Source organism: Rhea americana, unplaced genomic scaffold, assembly GCF_003343005.1.
Source record: "Rhea americana isolate MKP2758 unplaced genomic scaffold, rheAme1 scaffold_257, whole genome shotgun sequence".
NCBI classification, from domain to species: domain Eukaryota; kingdom Metazoa; phylum Chordata; class Aves; order Rheiformes; family Rheidae; genus Rhea; species Rhea americana.
Window position 1 is genome coordinate 1,035,382 of NW_028186376.1, and position 17,855 is coordinate 1,053,236.

Here is a 17,855-nt window from a genome sequence, read left to right on the forward strand (position 1 = left end):
CCCGGGCGGCGCCGCGCGGGGCCTGGCGCGAGGCTGCGGGCGGCGGCGGCACTGCGCTGCGCGCTGCGCCGCTGGGCTCGCGGCGGAATGACGGAGCCGCGGCCGGGCCCCGATCCAGATGGCGGCGGCGGCGAGGAGGCAGCGGCATCGCCGCCCCCCAAGAAGCGGCGGGTGGCGGCAGGCGAGCGCTACGTGCCGCCCCCGCGGAAACTGAGCTCAGGGGTGAGCTTCGGAGAGGCGCACTTCGCCGAGACGAGCTACTACTTCGAGGGCGGACTGCGCAAGGTGCGGCCCTACTACTTCGACTTCCGCACCTACTGCAAGGGCCGCTGGGTGGGCCGAACCCTCGCGCATGTCTTTAGCACAGAGTTCCGCGCCCAGCCCCTCACCTGCTACCGCGCTGCCGCCCGCGCTGGCCGCCTCCGCCTCAATGAGCAGCCCGTCCACGACCTGGACATCGTGCTGAAGGTGGGCATCCTTCCCTAACAGCCTTCCTCCTGGGGCTGGAAACCGCCGAGCTGGCGCGCCCTGAGAGTCAGGTGCTTCCTGGCTGCCGGCATCGCGGGGAGCTGCCGGTAAGCTGAAACAGGAAACCGCAGCTCAATTATAGCAGTAAGCATTGCCTCGACCACCACCTTGTGATAACCGCATGATGGTACTGAAGACTGTAAACGTTTAAAGGGAATCAGGTTTCCCAGGGGATCGGGAATGTGCACATCTGTTCCCTGCAGCCCTGCTCTCTTGGCCAGGTCTGCAGATGCAGAGTGCCTTATAGCTTCCTGCTCAGCCCCTTGAGAATGTGCTAGGCATGGGGCTGTTGCTTGAGGCAGGTTATTGAACTTAAATGAGTTAATGCGATGAATTGTTGTATTAAATCATGGTTTCTAGGATGATCAGAGCTTTCATTTGCTCCACAAGATCAGCTTTCAGTTGTGCATAGCTATACAGGGTGGTTAGATTGGCCAGATTCACTCTAATCACATATTTCTTGCAGAATAATGATTTCCTCAGGAATACAGTGCATCGCCATGAGCCTCCAGTCACTGCCCAGCCTATCCAAATCTTAGTGGAGGATGATGAGGTGGTAGTTGTAGACAAACCATCCTCTTTACCAGTACATCCTTGTGGCAGATTTCGTCACAACACAGTCATCTTCATCCTAGGCAAAGAGCATAATCTGAAAGAATTGCATACAATTCACCGACTCGATCGCATGACCTCAGGAGTACTGATGTTTGCCAAGACTGCAGAGGTATCCAAGAGGATTGATGAGCAGGTTCGGCAGAGACAGGTGAGAACGAAAGGCTTTTGGGGTCTCTTTCGTAATACATTGAAACAGATTTGGTAAAAAGTCAGTTAAAACTTTGGTCTGAAGAAGCCCAAGTTCCCAGAACAGTCTGTAGTCGTCTTCATATTCTTACTGTACAAGGTGTGGAGGCCTCAAGAGGGAAAGACTGAGCAAAAACTTGCTTGATTTTGATAATACAAAACTGAATGTGATATCTCTCCCTTTGGGAGGGAGCATTCTCTGTGTTATAGTAGTTACAGAGCAGTTTTACTTATTAGAAATGTCAGTCACTTAATACTTTCCTCAATTTTTAAAAGACTTAGAAGTTTTTTTCACTTCACAATGGTTCTCAGTGCAAAAGAACCATAGCTGTGGGGAGCTATCCTCTAGGATTTACTTCAGTAAAAGAAAGATCACAATAAAACACATAGAGGTGACTCTTGAGTTGAAAGTGACAAAAATAGGTCAGGCTCTTAGTTTTCAAGTTCTATTTGGTTGCAGAACAAAGAAGGAGCAAGAAAAATTTGTGTTTAAATAGCTGCGGGTTTTTTTTCCTTCTGTTTAGCTGTAATAACACTCTGGGAGTAGCTTGCCTACAGATGTATTTCAGTGAAGAGAAAGAGACAACTAACTAGGATGAGACTATGTAATCAGAACAGAGACAGTTTTCTGTTCTAAGGAGTTTTTCTAACGCTTACTCTCTTTCTTTTCTCTCCCTATAGCTGGAAAAGGAGTATGTCTGTCGTGTGGTGGGGGAGTTCCCAGAACACGAAGTGGTCTGTGAAGAGCCCATACTGGTTGTTTCTTACAAAGTGGGAGTGTGTCGTGTGGACCCCAAAGGGAAATCCTGCAAAACGGTGTTCCAGAGACTCAGTTACAATGGCAAGACCAGCGTGGTCCAGTGTCTTCCACAAACTGGCCGCACTCACCAGATTCGGGTACATTTGCAGTACTTGGGATATCCTATTGTCAATGACCCTATCTATAATATGAAAGCTTGGGGTCCTGAAAGGGGCAAAGGTGGCAAGATTGATAAAACAGATGAAGAACTCTTGAAAGCACTGGTAGATGAACATCGTTCCAAACAGAGCTTGGATGTTTTGAATATTTCAGAGGAGGACTTGAACCTCAGTGCGGAAAATAAAGAGTGTGGTAATTCAAGTGACTGGATGGAATCTGTGCAGGTTGATCCTGTAAATGGGAACTCCTGCCCTTCTGAGGACACTAAAGATTCAGAGAGAGGCAAAATACCAGTTTGTCTACAGAACTCTGATACCAACCTGGAAACACTTGAAAAAAATAAAGAAACTAGTTCATGTGAGAATTGGGATGGGCCAATGGGAGAGACAGGTTCAGAAGAGAAGGACCCTCTGTGTGTGGAGTGTAAAATTACAAGGCGAGACCCATCTCCTAAGGAGCTGGTGATGTACCTGCATGCCTTGCGCTATAAGGGAACAGAGTTTGAGTATTGCTCCAAGATGCCTGAGTGGGCAATGGAAGACTGGAAGGAATGACAAAAGAACTTTGRTATCTATGGACACTTGTAGCATGGCCAGAAAGGACTGTCTTGTAGAGACCTAAGCATGCTTTGTGGTAAAAGTGACAGCTCTGTTTAGGTTTACTTTTCAATGTGGTTAACAAACTGCATGTGACTTGAGATGGGATTGGAAAACTTGTTGAGACCTGAGACCTATCCTGACCGCTGGCATGAAGTCAGGGCTACAAGACTAGAGTTATGTTTCTGTTTAGTTTATTAAAACTTTTGTGCAACATGACTTGGCACAGGCAGCTTGAAACAAGTTTCATCATCTTTTGCCTCAACATATGTTCTGTTTTCAGTTACCCACACAAAGTGCATACACTTAAATTCAACAGCTGATTTCCTTCCATCCTTATATGTGATGTTCTTCTAGCTTAGTATAAGAACTGCTGGAATGTTGTTCAACATGCTGGATAGCATGTCATACAGAAGAGTACTTCTGCTTTGATTTGTCAGGTTAGTTTAAAACAAAACATTAAAACTGAAAACAAAATAAGGTAAGCTCAAAGCAATGTGAAGCTGATCTGTTCCTGGCAAGATAATTCTTGTTGCATTGTACAGAGCATTATGTGGTTTACCGTGTCTTCGTTGTTCATGTCTTCATTGCTTTCATTCTTCTATTAAGGTTTCCATTTTTGATAGACTTTTCTTTTTTGGAAATTATTCTTGCAGAGTTCCTTCAAATAATTGCTTAATTTAAGATTCTTAAATTGCTGAAGGGTTGCTTCATCTGTGCTTCGGTGTGATAATTGGTTTTAAAGAAAAACAGTTTTACAAACCCCGAGCCACTTTTTTTTATATATATATAATCATCTTGGAAACCTAACTAAAAATGTGTTAAATTTCACTATTTCTCTGTATTTATATAGTCATTTCTTGGCCTCTGACAAGGCCGGAATAATAATTCTGTTTTAGGTTCCTTTCTTTTTCTTTATTTGTTAGTAGTAATGACTAGCTACAGTGACTGCAGGAGACAATCAGAACCTGGGAAGAATCATGTTACTTCAAGTCTATCTACAGACAGTGGCATCTCTCTACCTGTTCTGTATCCACAGCTCTCCACACCCATGTCCACATGTGGACTTGTGGAGGGTTATGCATTTCTAAAATGCTGAAGAAACACTTTTAAAGATGTAGGAAAGAGTCCAGAAGACAAATAACCTTGTCAGAGTGTGGTCCAGGCTCAGATGCTTCATCTTTGTCATACTGTGTGCTAAGAAGCAATAACCATCTCTCAAGTCAGCCAAACATGATTTTTATACACCTATTCTATTACTAGTTTATAGTCTTATCTCCTCCAAATTGTTGGAAGAAACAATCCTAATCCTGGGCTGCATTAGGAAGAGTGTTGCCAGCAGGTGGAGGGAGGTGATCCTCCCCCTCTACTTAGCCCTGCTGTGGGTACATCTTGAATCCTGTGTCCAGTTCTGGGCTCCCCAGTAYAAGAGAGACATGGAGCTACTGGAGAGTCCAGCATAGGCATACAAAGATGGTCAGAGGACTGGAGCATCTGCCTGAGAGCTGGGCCTGTTTAGCCTGAGGGGGAATCTTATCAATGTCTAAGTACCTGAAGGGAGGGTGTCAAGGGGATGGGGACAAACTCTTTTCACTGGTGCCCAGCAACAGGACCAAGAGGCAATGGGCTAAAACTGAACCACTGGAAGTTCCACCTGAATGTGAAGGGGAATTTCTTCACTGTGAGAGTGACAGAGCACTGGCACAGGTTGCCCAGAGAGGTGGTGGAGTCTCCTTCTCTGGAGATACTCAAAGCTTGCCTGGATGCAACCCTGTCTAGCATGCTCTAGGTGACCCTGCTAAGTAGGGGGGTTGGACTAGATGATCTCCAGAGGACCCTTCCAACCTCAGCCATTCTATGATTCTGTGAAACCTTTGCTTCACAGGTGTCCCTGAACGGGGTACCTGGGACAGCAAATGCTCCAGGCCTGTTTGCCAGGCCTGCAGGACTACCTTCCTCCTTGGCGAGGCCCTGAAACTCATTTGTCAATATCCACAGATGTTACCAGGATCAGGTCCTGTGCACAGACATAGAGTAAACCAGTGCTTGCTTTTCTAAAAGCCCAAAGTAACCAAGTGATTTATTTTTGTCCCATATCGTCCTGCTGATGGGTTGAATATAAGAGTCATTCAGAACCTCTCACGTCTTGCCAGGGTTAGTGATTTCAGTTTAACCACAGATGTTTTACTGTCATGTATTGAGGTCTAGTCTAATGTTAATTGTAGGCAGCTTGTTGAACAAGGGAGGTAAAAGCTTTCCTGCGTTTGAGAGATGACACTAAAAAGTCAGTGCCTAATTTTTTTCATACATTGAAATACAACTTCATGTAATAGTGTAAATGAAACTTGAGCACATTCAGAATATAAGTCTGTGTGCAGCTGCTACTAGTTTTAGGCACCAGGAGAAGATAGTGAGTTTTGAGGTAGCTTAGTCTTAAATTGAGCCTTGAGGTATACGATGATGCAGCCTAAATTATATTCTCTCTGTAAAGAACAGCCATCTGAAAAGGATGTACCAGTGCTTGTACCAATAAAGACTGGATGACTGAAGAGCCTATTAAGGAACTACAGCTTGTTGCTGTTGTCTTACTCTTTCTGGCAATGCATAATTGCTGCTTTTAAATTATTGTGATGCATCCTGCTGGTCAAGAAATGCTGTGAGCGCTGTTTTTAAGACACTTCTAAGTATGAAAGTTTAAGATTGATTTCACAAGGATCTGCTGGTAGTTGTGTCATATTTCATTTCATTCGAATTCAAAGCTGGTGGTTTCACATGGCACAGTAGCCAGGTTTCTGCAGAATCCAACTGGTATGTGCTATGGCTTGCCTTTGTGAACATGCACAGTAAGTCAGTGTTTTGTATTTTGCTAAGAGGAGAAGTTTTGCTATTAGAAATGTCTTGTGATTTCACTGTTTAAGATTAGTTCTGTGGTAAATACTGCATTCTGCCTGGGAACTTTACTATGCCTTACCCAGCTGTTGTGCTAGAAACCTAACATGTAGGACTGAATCAGAATTAACCCACAAAACATGGCCAAGAGACTTAATCTTCCTYGGGGTAACACTTGGCAGTCTTGTCTTAACCAGCCCATTTTGGGGGACATTTGCTAGAATAAAGAGTCATGATTTGGCTATACTCCTCATAGGTTTTAGTATAATTAATTTCCACAAAGATTTAAGTGTAATTAAATTTGCCTGGAGGGCTTGCAGAACTCTTCCAGTAAATTATGTGGAAGACCCTTTTAAATAGCTGTAATTAATGTGTTTAACCTGTCGAGCATAACGGTCTCATGGAAGCTCTTCTGTTCCATTAACTTCTTGTTTTGGATTTTTAAAAACTAACTATTGATGAATTATATGAAGAGGAAGAGTTGCTCTGGTCTCTGAGAGGCAATCATTTATACTTTTTAAATCTTCTTAACGTCAGTAAAAGTGAGGCCAGTTGCAGTAATTATTTTTCTAAAGCAAGCCTTGATGTAATTTTCAGTGAGGAGTTGGGATTAATTTGGCTGGAGCCCCCTCAACTCCTAATCTTGCACACATTATTTACCCTGAGGTCCTACTAAGAACTAAATTAGTCTATATAAAACAAGTTGTTTGGGCTGCAAAAGAGACTCATAAATTGTTCCCGGAGGCTTCCCTACTTCCAGCTTTAGAGCGTGATAGGTTTCTGAGGGTCTTTGGACCAGGCCCAAGAGAGGGAATGTGTTTAAGAGCCTGGACAGCTCACAGGGCCCAAGAGAATAATAAGCAGAAGAAATGCGCTTCTTCCCACCTGGAAGAACCTTCTGCACAGAGGGAGCCCTCCAGTGCAGCTATAGGGGCCAGAAGACCACCCTGACTTCTAGGGGATGTRGTAGAGAAAGGAAAGTGTTGTGGTGTGGTTCATTTGCAGGTGGGGAGAGGGAAAATGTGAGAGGGATGGAGCGAGATAGATGTGTGCTCTGCTGCAACACACTAAGAGACCTGGCTCCATTAGCTCTGTTGCTCAAAGGACAATGTGTCTTTCCTTTTTATAGTGGGATCTGCCTAGCAAAGAAAACCCTTGTCTGAAACACTAAGTTCTTTAATTAAATACCCATTCCCCTCTATTCCTGAGGTAATATTTTCCTGAGTGAGACTAGGGCATCAACTCATCCAATCTTTTTAATCTGGGTAGGAAGGGAAGGGTAAGTTAGAGGCTTTAAACACAAAGGACTTCTTGCTCCAGGTCTGAAGCCTAGAGGCTGCAGGAATGAGGCAGGATGGGTTTGGCAGAGGGCCACAGGCCCGTTTGGGGCACAAGCCCAGACGGCTGCTCCCACGGGACACGGCAGCCCCGGAGCAGCCCCAGCAGCGTGGTGGGGCTGGGGCAGAGCTTGCCGTGGTTTTGGCGGCACCATGAGCCGGCTATGCGGTGCCTGCAGCGGCAGTGAGTACCTCAGCTACCCTGCAGGAGGAGGGAGGGAAGAGAGAAAGAAACAGAAGAAGAAAAGAAAAGAAAAAAAAGAAAGAAAAAAAAAACACACACTCGACGAGGATGGGATTCGAACCCACGCGTGCAGAGCACAATGGATTAGCAGTCCATCGCCTTAACCACTCGGCCACCTCGTCATGAAAACCTTTCTTCTCGCTTAGCCTATAAGAAACTTTGACAACGGCTCTTGTGTCATGCTCTATCCTCCCTTGCTCTGTAAGGGGGCGTCGGCAGCCCGGTTTTCTGTAGGCATAAAGCAGACTGAAGTTACCGTGCGGAAACCAAGCGACCCTTCCGAGGCTGATCACTGTCCCGACGGCCTTAAGCCTTTGGGCGCACCAGGTGCTGACGAGCGGAAATACTGAAATGGCAGGCACGGGGCTAATTCCATGGAGGCCACCATATTGAACGGCATGCTGGGAGGCGCCATGTTGTACGGCGACTACCGTAGGGCGCCACTCCGCTGTCGTCACGACGGTTGGTTGGCGCGGGGCGCATGCGCGAGAAGCGGCGGTTAGGTTTGAATCGTGAGGCGGCGGCGGCCAATGGGAGATAGGGGGTCGGAGGGCAGTGACGGTGAGGCGGCGGCGCTCTGTCGGCTGCAGTCGTGAGGGCCGCGGCCAGAGTAGCGGGTGAGATGCCTGGAGGGCAGCCGCGGAGGGGCTCCGGGGTGAGAAGAGGTCGTGCTGGGGACGCGCGGGCCCTGCTGTGGCGACAGCGCGGTTGCTTGTCGCCCAGACGGTTCCTGCGGGTTAACGCCTGGTGATGGGTGGGGAGACAAAGGGCTGGAACAGAAAGCGGGTCCTGGAGATGTAGAGACCTTGCCCGCAGGCCGGTGTCCAGGCGGCCTGAGGAGATTTCAGCGTGCTGAGGAGGAATTTCTTCRCTGTGAGAGTGACAGAGCCCTGGAACAGGTTGTCCAGAGATGTTGTGGGGTCTCCTTCTCTGGAAATATTCAAAGCCTGGCTTGATGCAACCCTGTCTAACATGCTCTAGGTGACCCTGCTTGATCAGGGAGGTTGGACTAGGTGATCTCCAGAGGTCCCTTCCAACCTTACCCAGTCTATGATTCTGTGATGTTGTCTTYTCAGAGGGAGGTGGATCTCTGGATAAACTGACTGATAAAATCCAGTATTGGCCAATGTGAAGGAGTTCATGTCTGGGCAAACAGCTTTTGTGTTTAGTCTGATCCAGCACAGCAGTTTTTGTATTCAAAAATTTTACCCTGCTGGCTGGGGAGCTAGTTTTGGAAATGCYTGCCTAAAAAGCCTTTTCCTGTTTTTCTAGCCCCAGAGCTGCAGACTCTGAAGGCCAAGGCCTCTCAGGATACTATTTTTACTGATCTAAATTTCTAGTGTGAACCTGCTGCATCTCTTGGTGGTTTATGGTGTGGGGAAATATTTTGCAAAAATAAACCAAGAAATATTAAACTTACTTTTAGCAAATTAGCTTTTTGTTTACAAGTAAAGTGTCAGTCTGGAAATTTTTCTCTGGCTCTAGCTATTATACCTTTATGCTTAATACTGCCTTCAAAATACTACTTTTTTTTTCCTGTTTAAGTGAATAGAAATTTACTGGAAAAAATTCCATTAGTTAAGTTTTTTTCACTGTGCCTTCTTGCCCTGCCAAAACATTGTATTTTAGCAAACTGGTGTTTCTGAAAAGCAGTGAATGAAGAAAAGATTGTTCCTTCCCTTCATCTGCTCCCCCAATTCAAACCCTACTCTGCCTTATGATTAATACTCCAATAATATATGATAGCATTTAATATAACTTTGCATTTTAAGTAACTCTAGAGCCTGTTATTCCCTAGATAAGGCTTAATTTTAGTGTGAAAAATGAGCTATGAATTTGTGATTTAAATGTCTTATATGATGAGGTATGAGTTTCTTATACTGGCTTGGTGGTTGAGGGAAGGGCAGTGTACGTTATATATTTTGATTTAAGAAAGACTTTTGGCTCTATGCCCTAACGTCCTCAATGACAAATTGATGAAGCACAGACTGGACAAGTGGACAGTTAGATGAGCTGAAATTGGAGATGGACCGAAATGGGCTGAACTGCTGACCTCAAAGGGCTGTGATCAGCAATGCGAAGTCCAGTTAGAGGTTAGTCCCTAGTGCTGCACTCCAGAGGCTAATACTGGGTCCAGTCCTGTTCAACTTATTCATCAGTGACCTGAATGATGGAACAGAGCGCACCCTCAGCAAGTTTGCTGATGATACAAGCTGGGGTGAATGGCTGATACACCAGAGGGCTGTGCCATTCAGATGGCCCTTTCTCTCAGGCTGGAGAGATGGGCAGAGAGGAATTTCATGAAGGTCAACAAAGGGAAGCGCAAAGTTCTGCTCTCGGAGAGGAATAACCCCGTGCACCAGTATAGGCTAGGGGCCAACCAGCTGGAGAGCAGCTCTACAGAGAAGCACATGGGGATCCTGGTGGACAACAAGGTGACAGTGAGCCAGCAACGTGCCCTGGTGGCCAATAAGGCCCACTGTATCCTGGGCTGCATCAGGAAGAGTATTGCCAGCAGGTCAATGGAGGTGATTTTTTCCTTCTACTCTGCCCTGGTAAGGCCGTATCTAGAGGACTGTGCCAAGTTCTGGGCTCCCCAGTGGGAGAGAGACATGGAGCTACTGGAGAGAGTCCAGGAAAGGGCCACAATCATAATTGAGTGGAGCATCAGACATAAGAGGAAAGGCTTGGAGAGCTGGGGCTGTTTAGCCTACAGAAGAGAAAGCTCAAGGAGTATTTTATTTGTGAGTATAAATCTCTTGGAGAGTGTGAAGAAGATGAAGCCCAACTATTGTCAGTGGTATATAGGGAATGGATGAGAGGCAATGGCCACAAATTGAAATCCAGGGAATTTGATGTAAACATAGAATTTTTACAGTGAGGGTAGTGAAGCACTGGAACAGGTTGCCCAGGCAAGTTTTGGAGTCTCCATATTTGGAGATATTAAAAATCTGACTGGAACAATGTGCTGAGCAAGCTGCYCTAGTTTATCCTGCTTTGAGTAGGGGGATTGGACTAGATGACCTTCAAAGGTCCCTTCCAATCTCAGCTATTCTGTGAAAGGCAAAAGCTGAGCAATTTTTAGAGCTCTTTGTTTCTGCAGTTTAACAATCCACTTGACCCTTGCCTAAGGCAAGGGTTTTTATAATGCTGCTTGCTGAGATTTAGAAAGGGTAAAATAAAGTAGTATGATATATGCTATCAGATTGTTTATAGCCTTTACATAGTTAAGTTGTTTATGTACTTTACACAGTGATAGAAGGGGGTGCATGTAGATAAATACCATGACTGAAATCTAGGAAAAGCACCTAAAATTGCACGTGTTAATTTTATGTGCGTGGCCTAAGGCAGATCCAAAGGAGACTGATGTTCTTGGTATTCAAAGGTTTTAATTTTTTGTGGTTTACACAAAACTATAGACAATATTAAGCCTTTGTTAACAGACATCCTCTCAGTGCATGTTATTTCACTAGCCTATGCAACTTTTTTGAAGTGTTCTCGTTCTCCCTGCTAGTGGGAATATGGAAATACAGTTGTTTGGACTGATCTAAATATGATGTGTGAGGGGAGTGGTAGTGAATGAAGAACTGTCTTGTGTGCCACAGCAAACTTTGCATTGTATAAACTTTGATCATGTTATCTCCAACAGTTTGATTCTTACTCATTAGGCATTCTTCTGTTTAAAGTTAAGACTCTAACTGCCTAGCACTGCTGTTTAGTACCACGATACACTGTAGAAAACTTGAGCTTGAGAGCTCCCCATCAAACTTCGGTGCATTTCTGTGACTAAAGAAAAGTAGAGGGAAAGGTTATGGTATCTAACCAAGGCTCAAATGTATTTGTAATTGTGTGCAATTTTCTTACTGAAATTCATTAATGTTTTTGCATTTCAGTACTATATTTTATAAGAAAGACACATCCTTCAGAAATGGACAAGATTTATTCAGACCCTAACATGGAAAAGTAAGTTGAAAGCTCATAAGGTTCTTATTGTGGTATAAATATTGCTGTCYTTTAGAGGTGAACTGTGGCTTAATCCAAATGTATTCTTCAGCATCTCTGGAATGAAATGCATTCTCTGTTGTGAAGAGGCAGAGCCGGGAGTTGCTCTTACTGTACATAGGAAAGCTCAGAGGAAATTTCATAGCAGTGGATTTTCTGGAGAATAACTGACCAAAAGGGATTGAGGGAACCAGCTGAATATTCCAAATCTTATTTTTGGGTGGTAGGGCTGGAATTTAACTATTCTGGGAAAGCTTGATTAAGTAATTTCACATTTTTTTAAATAATAGAGCAATCAGTTTAACTTTAAAAGTGTGGCAGTATTGTTCAAGAAATACATCTTGGTGCAAGGTTATAGACTAATATCCATTTCTTTTTTCCCTCCCTTTAGTGATAATACAGAGCGCATCAGAGGGAAAAGGCTTTCCTCCGTGAGTAACTTGAGGCATTTCCCAAAATAAAACCATATGGGTGTGTGAAGAAAAGAAAGGGAAACTGTAAAGGCAGACTCATTTGTCTCATCATTGTCTGAAGAAAAGCATTTCAAAAGCAAAGCAAGAACCTATTAGATTTATGGGAGTTTTTGATTGTGAGACTGGTGGGTCTTATAAATTCTCTCTGTCTGGCGATGTAATTGGTTTTTGAGTTTTCTTGAAATAAGTTTGYTGTGCATATAGGTTGGCTGATATATTCAAGCCTGAAAACTTTGCTGTTCACATAGCTTTATCCTACTATCTTTGCTTTATCTTACTTATTTGAAATTTTGTTTATTTAAGGCTATCATTCCTAAATTAATTCTCAAAGAAGACGCAAGACATTAGCTTTGTGATGCATTTTTTTTTAAGGCAGAGAATAGGCTGGCTGCCTATACTCCTTTCCTTTTTCTCTGTCCCACCGCAGTTTACCTCCCAAACTAAGATCCAACACCATGCATCTATCTCCCTTGCTTTTCAGTCAAAATCTTTGTGGTAGAAAAGATTTTTTGCAAAACCTTGCTTGAGACTGCTACTCATTCTTTTATGACAAAGCCTCCTCATTTTATACAAGATGCCAAATCTGGTATCTCTAATCTTTGACTGCTCGTACAAGTTCAGAAAATAGTGTAATTTCAACTGAATTCCTGCGTATGGTGTTTTGGTGTAAAGCAAGATCAGAGTCTGGGACAAGTGCTCAATGCAAAATCAAATTCTAAGTCATGCCAGGTGATTCATGGTAATTTTTTTTTCTGCACAAGTGACATTTTGAAGTGCTTGTACACTAGCTGTGAGTAAACCACAGCTTATTACTCCATTTGTTTCCTGCTTGATACTTTGTTTGGTTTTAGTTATGGTTCATCTTCTCAGCTATTGTATTTTCTTTTAGATTTTAAAGGCTCCACGAAGTCCTCTTCATGATCTTGGAAATGGGAATGAATTCACTCAGGTAGGTCTGTTACATCCTTCCTTGCTGATGCTTGTAATGTTTTCAGCTTGCTTCTAACTCATTGTTCTGTAAATTGTGTATTTGGAACAGGACAAGAATAAAAATGCTTGTAGTAACGACTCTTTAGAGAGAACAATATTTGAAGTATTAAATGTTATAATATGTTGACTTTATTTAATACTTTTGTTTTATATCAGAATGTTTCTTCTCTTAAGAAAAGAATAGCCAGAGATTAACAGACTCTGCTATAGTCCATTTTACTTGAAGTTTGACTTGCTTCTGTTCAAACTGATAAAGTAATTAAGATAGCTTTACATCTTAAAATATTACCCTGCAAACTTAACATAAAGCTAAACATAAAAATTAAATATAAGYATTTTCTTCCAGAATTACATACAGAATATATTCCATGTTTACAGTGCCTGTTGCTTCTTAGAACTTGTGACTATAGAACTGTTCAGTTTGAACTTTTTTTTTAAATGTTATTTCTACTTAAGATTTGTTCTATGGATTAATGTTCTAGTTACATCACATATTGCATGTATCTGTTGCTCATCACGGAAATTGAAAACAGTGAAAAACTCTCCAATAATTTCTTCAGAATATGAAATATGACCCTGAAATATTTGGGCACAATACCTGTTTCAGAACTGGATTGAGTATTAAAAGAGAATAACTTACTCTTTAGAGGATCTTCTCAGTTGCAAGTCTTCACTCCTATAATCTGTTAGCAATGATGGACAATATTGCTGATTAGCAATGTAATGCTATCACAGATAGTTTGACATTGTTCATAACTGCTTGTTTGCTCGCATTATTAAAAAAAAAATGTTTGAAGTCTATTACAGGCCTTGTTAGTCTTATGCACGTATCAGGCCTGGTCCCTGAATACTTTGCCTATTTTTTTAAATGAGTGCTTAATTGTCCTGAGATGGAGCTACTTAGTTACGGAAGGTTATCGCAAAGAACTGTGCTGTGGTGATATGATGGGTTATCTTTCCAGTATATGTAATACTGCATTGTCAAATACTTCATAATGCTGCATTAGTAGGATCATGTAGTCAGTAACACCATCTTTCAATAGCAAAATTATCTATGGTAACTTTGATTCTTTCATGCATTCTTTGCTTTGTTTTCTCGCTCAAAAAAAAATGACATTTTTTTTTCTTCCAATTCTTGTCATGGAAAGCTAAAGAAAAATCCTGCAGCTCCCTTGCTAAGCAGCTACCTATTTTTTCCCTAGTATATAAGGCGATATGAGTAAAAATCTTTATAACTGAAGTTTTGCTTCTTGTATCTGAAACCAGGTAGTTCTTATAAGATGATCTTCTCTAGATCCTACTTCTTCTGAGAGGRGAATCTATAGGTCAGGAGGAGAGGCACTAGAGAACTATAAAGTAGTTTAAGGAAGTTGGTAAATAAATATATGTACTTGTTGGGTTACACTTGATGTGTGTGTGCTTTTTTTTTTTGTTTGTTTTTAATGAAAAGTTATGCCTGTTGTGGCTTATGGAATAGGAACTGTACTCTGTATATCACACTGCTGTATTCTTTATTGTCAGCATGTGAATACGGAGAAACGTCGGAAAAACTCTCGCCGTGTCAGCTTTGCGGACACCATAAAGTAAGTTTGTTCTGAAGGATGCAGATTTACATCCTATATTTAAATATAAAAGGCAGTCTGTTGGTAATAATCTGGTATCCTCTAAAACTGCTGTTCGYAGAGATGTGTGGATATTCAAGGAAATAAACAGTTTATAAATTTTATATTGAGATTCACAGATTGTGAGTTCCAAGAAGGCCATAATTTATTTTTTTTCATAGCCAGAAAAAAATGGTTAAGAAGGAATTTTCTATAATTAAGTGTTATTGCTTCCCATTGACCTTTTTAGTGATTTTTCATCCTAAGTATGATAAATTGCATCTTCCTACTGGAGAGTATGATTGGGTTTTGTAAGCTTCTGGCTTTTGATATTCTGATTTCAGAACAGACCATGTAGGGAAAAGACTGAAACCAGGGCTGTGTCGTTTTCTGTTTTGTTTTATTTTTAACTTTACTTTCTTGTATTTTCAAGAACTGGGTTTGTTTGTTTTTAGCTGCAGAGTCTTCCAGAGAGATCTTAAGACTAATGTRACAGAGAAAGAAAATACAGGTAAAATTCCTTTCTCTTCTCTTGATAGTGTTCATAGACTATTAGCAACAAGATTTCAGAATTTAATAAGTAGGCTTGTCAGTCACTAATGGGGATGATATGGTCAGCTGTTTAYGATGGACTGGCTGAGAAACTATTACTTCTTAGAACGCTGGAGCTTGTAGCTCAGCGCAGGAATTATATTTTAGGCAAAGTACACCTAGAAAAAAATTACTCGGGGTTTTGCATCAAACAAAAGCTAGGCAGAGTGGCATGGTCCCTCTATCAAAGATTCCTTAGGAGAGATCTGAAAGGCCAATGCAATTTCAACTGCTCTGCTTCTAAGGGCTGTTGTCTTGATGGGAAGGCATGTCAAGAGTGAGAACTCAAAAGCAAGCTATACAGAAAAAAAAAGTTCTAATCTTTGAATGTTTTGATGCCGTTTCTCACATTCCAATGTCTAATTTTTATTGTTTTTAGAGTGTGCAGCAGATACAAGGAAACAAATCCTGCTTAATCAGTAAGTTTGAGAAAAMAATTCCCATGATTCTAGAGCTCTGTCCTGCACATACATTTCTTTTTATGGCATCCAACTGTTAAAATGCTTTTTCTCAGAGAAACAGACAAATGCCATATAATATTTATCTTAGATATAAAATTGCTGAGTGCTTTTAATTGGTGAGAGAGGGGATTCTGCAAACAACCCCCCCCCCATATATATAGCCATGTTGGTCACTCAGAAAAAGATAAGGATTTCCTAATAATAATAATAATAATTGTCAGATTTTATTATTATTATTTATGGCTTGAAACTCCCGCCTTCCAAGTTTGATTGCTTGTGAATGTCTGCCAGGAAAGACCTACCAGATTCCATATCTGATAGACATAGTCTTAGATATTTATTTAATGTAACTTTCTCTCCTAAAGATAAAGTGCTAGTCCGTCCTCAAAGTTCTAGAGGACGTCTAGATAAAACAAAATGATGGAATTTTTAAAATTAAAATGAGCTGGTGAGTAAAGTAATGGATTTAGGCAGTTTCTATGTTTGAAGGAGATTTTCTTGTATCTAAAATGTATAGCAAGGAAACAGCTTGGGTACAGCTATAGTTAACTTATGTTTTCAAATGTTTCGAACTTACACAATAGCATATACTGAAAAAAATCAGTACTCTAGCTAAGCTTTCTTGGTCTTGAAAGAGTAAAAGTAAAGAAAAGAGTGAAGAGCAGAAGGTATTAAAAATCAGACTGAAAGCCATCCAAGTTGGTCAGTATACATGGCTTTTTGTTTTACAAAGAAACAAACTTGAGCATTAGGGACACAGCTTCAATTCCTCAAAGAGAAAGGGAATAACTGACAGTGGAGTTAAAAATAAATAATTCATCTTTTCTCTCTTGCTATTGGAGAAAAAAAAAATGTCAGCTGTATTGTATTGATTGATTGATGGCTTATGGCATGGTAAGATGGCAGGATCTTATGAGTCAGTAAGATTGTAACTTCAGCTGGAATATATTGCAGACCTATTTGCAGTGTTCATCTATTGCCTAGTCCCTTACCAACTATGCAACTGAATTTTCTGCCTTTCAATACACTATTGAAGCCCTCTGATTTGAAATCTTTTAACAAGCTGTTTATCTGAACCACCTTTTGCAGAAATGAAGAACCTGAAGCTGTTCAGTGTGAGATCACTGGTGAGTTTTAAAATAACAAAATGATGGTTTTTATTCCAAAGTACTGATTCTCTTCGAGTATTTTTAATAATCCCAGAACAGTGTCCTCACTGAGACAACTGTTACATGAACACAGTTTGTCCCATAAAGCTGTTTACAAGTGTTGTATTGTATGGGTTTAAGTATGGGCAGCTTCTCTGCACGCTCAAAGGATTACTGAAAATATGTCTCAGGATATATTGGTTTTAATTGTGCTTACTCAGAAAGTGACATTTATAAAATCAGTGTATAGATCTTTAGTTTAGGGTGTAGAATAATAATAAAATGAGCTCGACAAAGGGAATTTTGGTTTTTTGTTTGTTTTCTCTTTTTTTTTGATTTTTTTGTTTGTTTGTTTGTTTGTTTGTTTGTTTTTTCCCAGCAGGGATGGAAACTTTGCTTCATGCCCCTATCCAGGCATTGGTGCAGCAGACTGAGGTATATGAAGGCATTTTTTTTTCTCTCTGTACTGTACCTAAAAAGATAAATCATTGTAATCATGTAAAATTCCTCTGAAGGGGAATCTTCTATATTTTCAAGGGTGGGGGGTTTTCTGAGTAGGTTCTCAGTCTGATAAGCATTATACTGTGATAATGCGAACTTTTATTTCTAAAAGTGCATACTAATTTGTATGCAAAGTTAGTTTCTCCATTCTTTCTAAATCTTATCTAAGAATATGCAAAGGAGCTTATGTTTCAAATAGGTCTGGTTATTAAAGCTCAGGTACTTTTTATTCCATAGTATAGAATAGATATCCACAAATGTATTCTCTGTCCCTATTGTTTAAGATTTAGAAAAATCACAATGACTGATAATAGAATGCAACTGAAGTTCTTTAGTTGACTCAAGTGATAAGACTCTTGTAGACATAGTTGCACCAGATTTCTGCACTGTTTTACACTTCAACCATGATGTTTTGGCAGTACTTTCTCAAAGAAGTCCTTGCCAAAACAGTCTCCCAATAGCTTCTGGCCATGTTGAGTTTAAGGGGATAGGTTATAAAAGTATTTAGCCCTTATTAAAGCATGTTTTAAAAAGCCTGTTAAAAAGCAGTTAAAAAAGATTTTAGTGTAGTTCAGAACATGCATACTACAAGACTATAATGATTTAGCTCTCCCTGTTTTACGTAATATAGTTCTGCTTTTTCTAATGTACTTTATTTCATGCATTAGAAAATATCATATGTAACTTGAAGTAAGCATGAAGTTGGTCCTGATCAATATGTTCATGACGTTTGATAAGGAGACTAAAATCTTCTTAGTCCAGGGAAGGAGGGAA

General features: G+C 41.3%; 2 protein-coding genes and 1 non-coding gene across 7 annotated transcripts in view; 2 read left to right on the top strand and 1 right to left on the bottom strand.

Moving 5' to 3' along the window:
- Positions 1-8: 8 nt before the first annotated feature.
- On the top strand, positions 9-5,408 carry RPUSD2 (RNA pseudouridine synthase domain containing 2). The gene is made up of 3 exons (XM_085307368.1): positions 9-468; positions 995-1,291; positions 2,011-5,408. Exons 1-3 carry the CDS (start codon positions 88-90, stop codon positions 2,800-2,802), a joined length of 1,470 nt encoding a protein of 489 aa, XP_085163494.1. The 5' UTR covers positions 9-87; the 3' UTR covers positions 2,803-5,408.
- Positions 5,409-7,354: 1,946 nt separating this feature from the next.
- Positions 7,355-7,436, bottom strand: TRNAS-GCU (transfer RNA serine (anticodon GCU)). The gene has a single exon. It is a non-coding gene; the product is annotated as a tRNA-Ser (tRNA).
- Positions 7,437-7,893: 457 nt separating this feature from the next.
- Positions 7,894-17,855, top strand: part of KNL1 (kinetochore scaffold 1) — a 31,333-nt gene continuing 21,371 nt past the window's right edge. For 2 of the 5 annotated variants that reach the window (XM_085307369.1, XM_085307370.1), the window contains exons 1-8: positions 11,217-11,277; positions 11,708-11,747; positions 12,679-12,738; positions 14,301-14,362; positions 14,836-14,891; positions 15,351-15,390; positions 16,522-16,559; positions 16,960-17,015. In XM_085307369.1, the coding sequence (XP_085163495.1) occupies positions 11,243-11,277; positions 11,708-11,747; positions 12,679-12,738; positions 14,301-14,362; positions 14,836-14,891; positions 15,351-15,390; positions 16,522-16,559; positions 16,960-17,015 (387 nt within the window). In that variant the 5' untranslated portion in view covers positions 11,217-11,242. The other 3 variants (XM_085307371.1, XM_085307373.1, XM_085307372.1) reach the window with 3 other exon arrangements.

Coding starts and splice junctions, on each gene's coding strand:
- RPUSD2 (XM_085307368.1), top strand. CDS start 88: ATGACGGAGCCGCGGCCGGGCCCCGATCCAGATGGCGGCGGCGGCGAG. Junction 469..994: donor ACCTGGACATCGTGCTGAAG/GTGGGCATCCTT, acceptor TATTTCTTGCAG/AATAATGATTTCCTCAGGAA. Junction 1,292..2,010: donor AGCAGGTTCGGCAGAGACAG/GTGAGAACGAAA, acceptor CTCTCCCTATAG/CTGGAAAAGGAGTATGTCTG.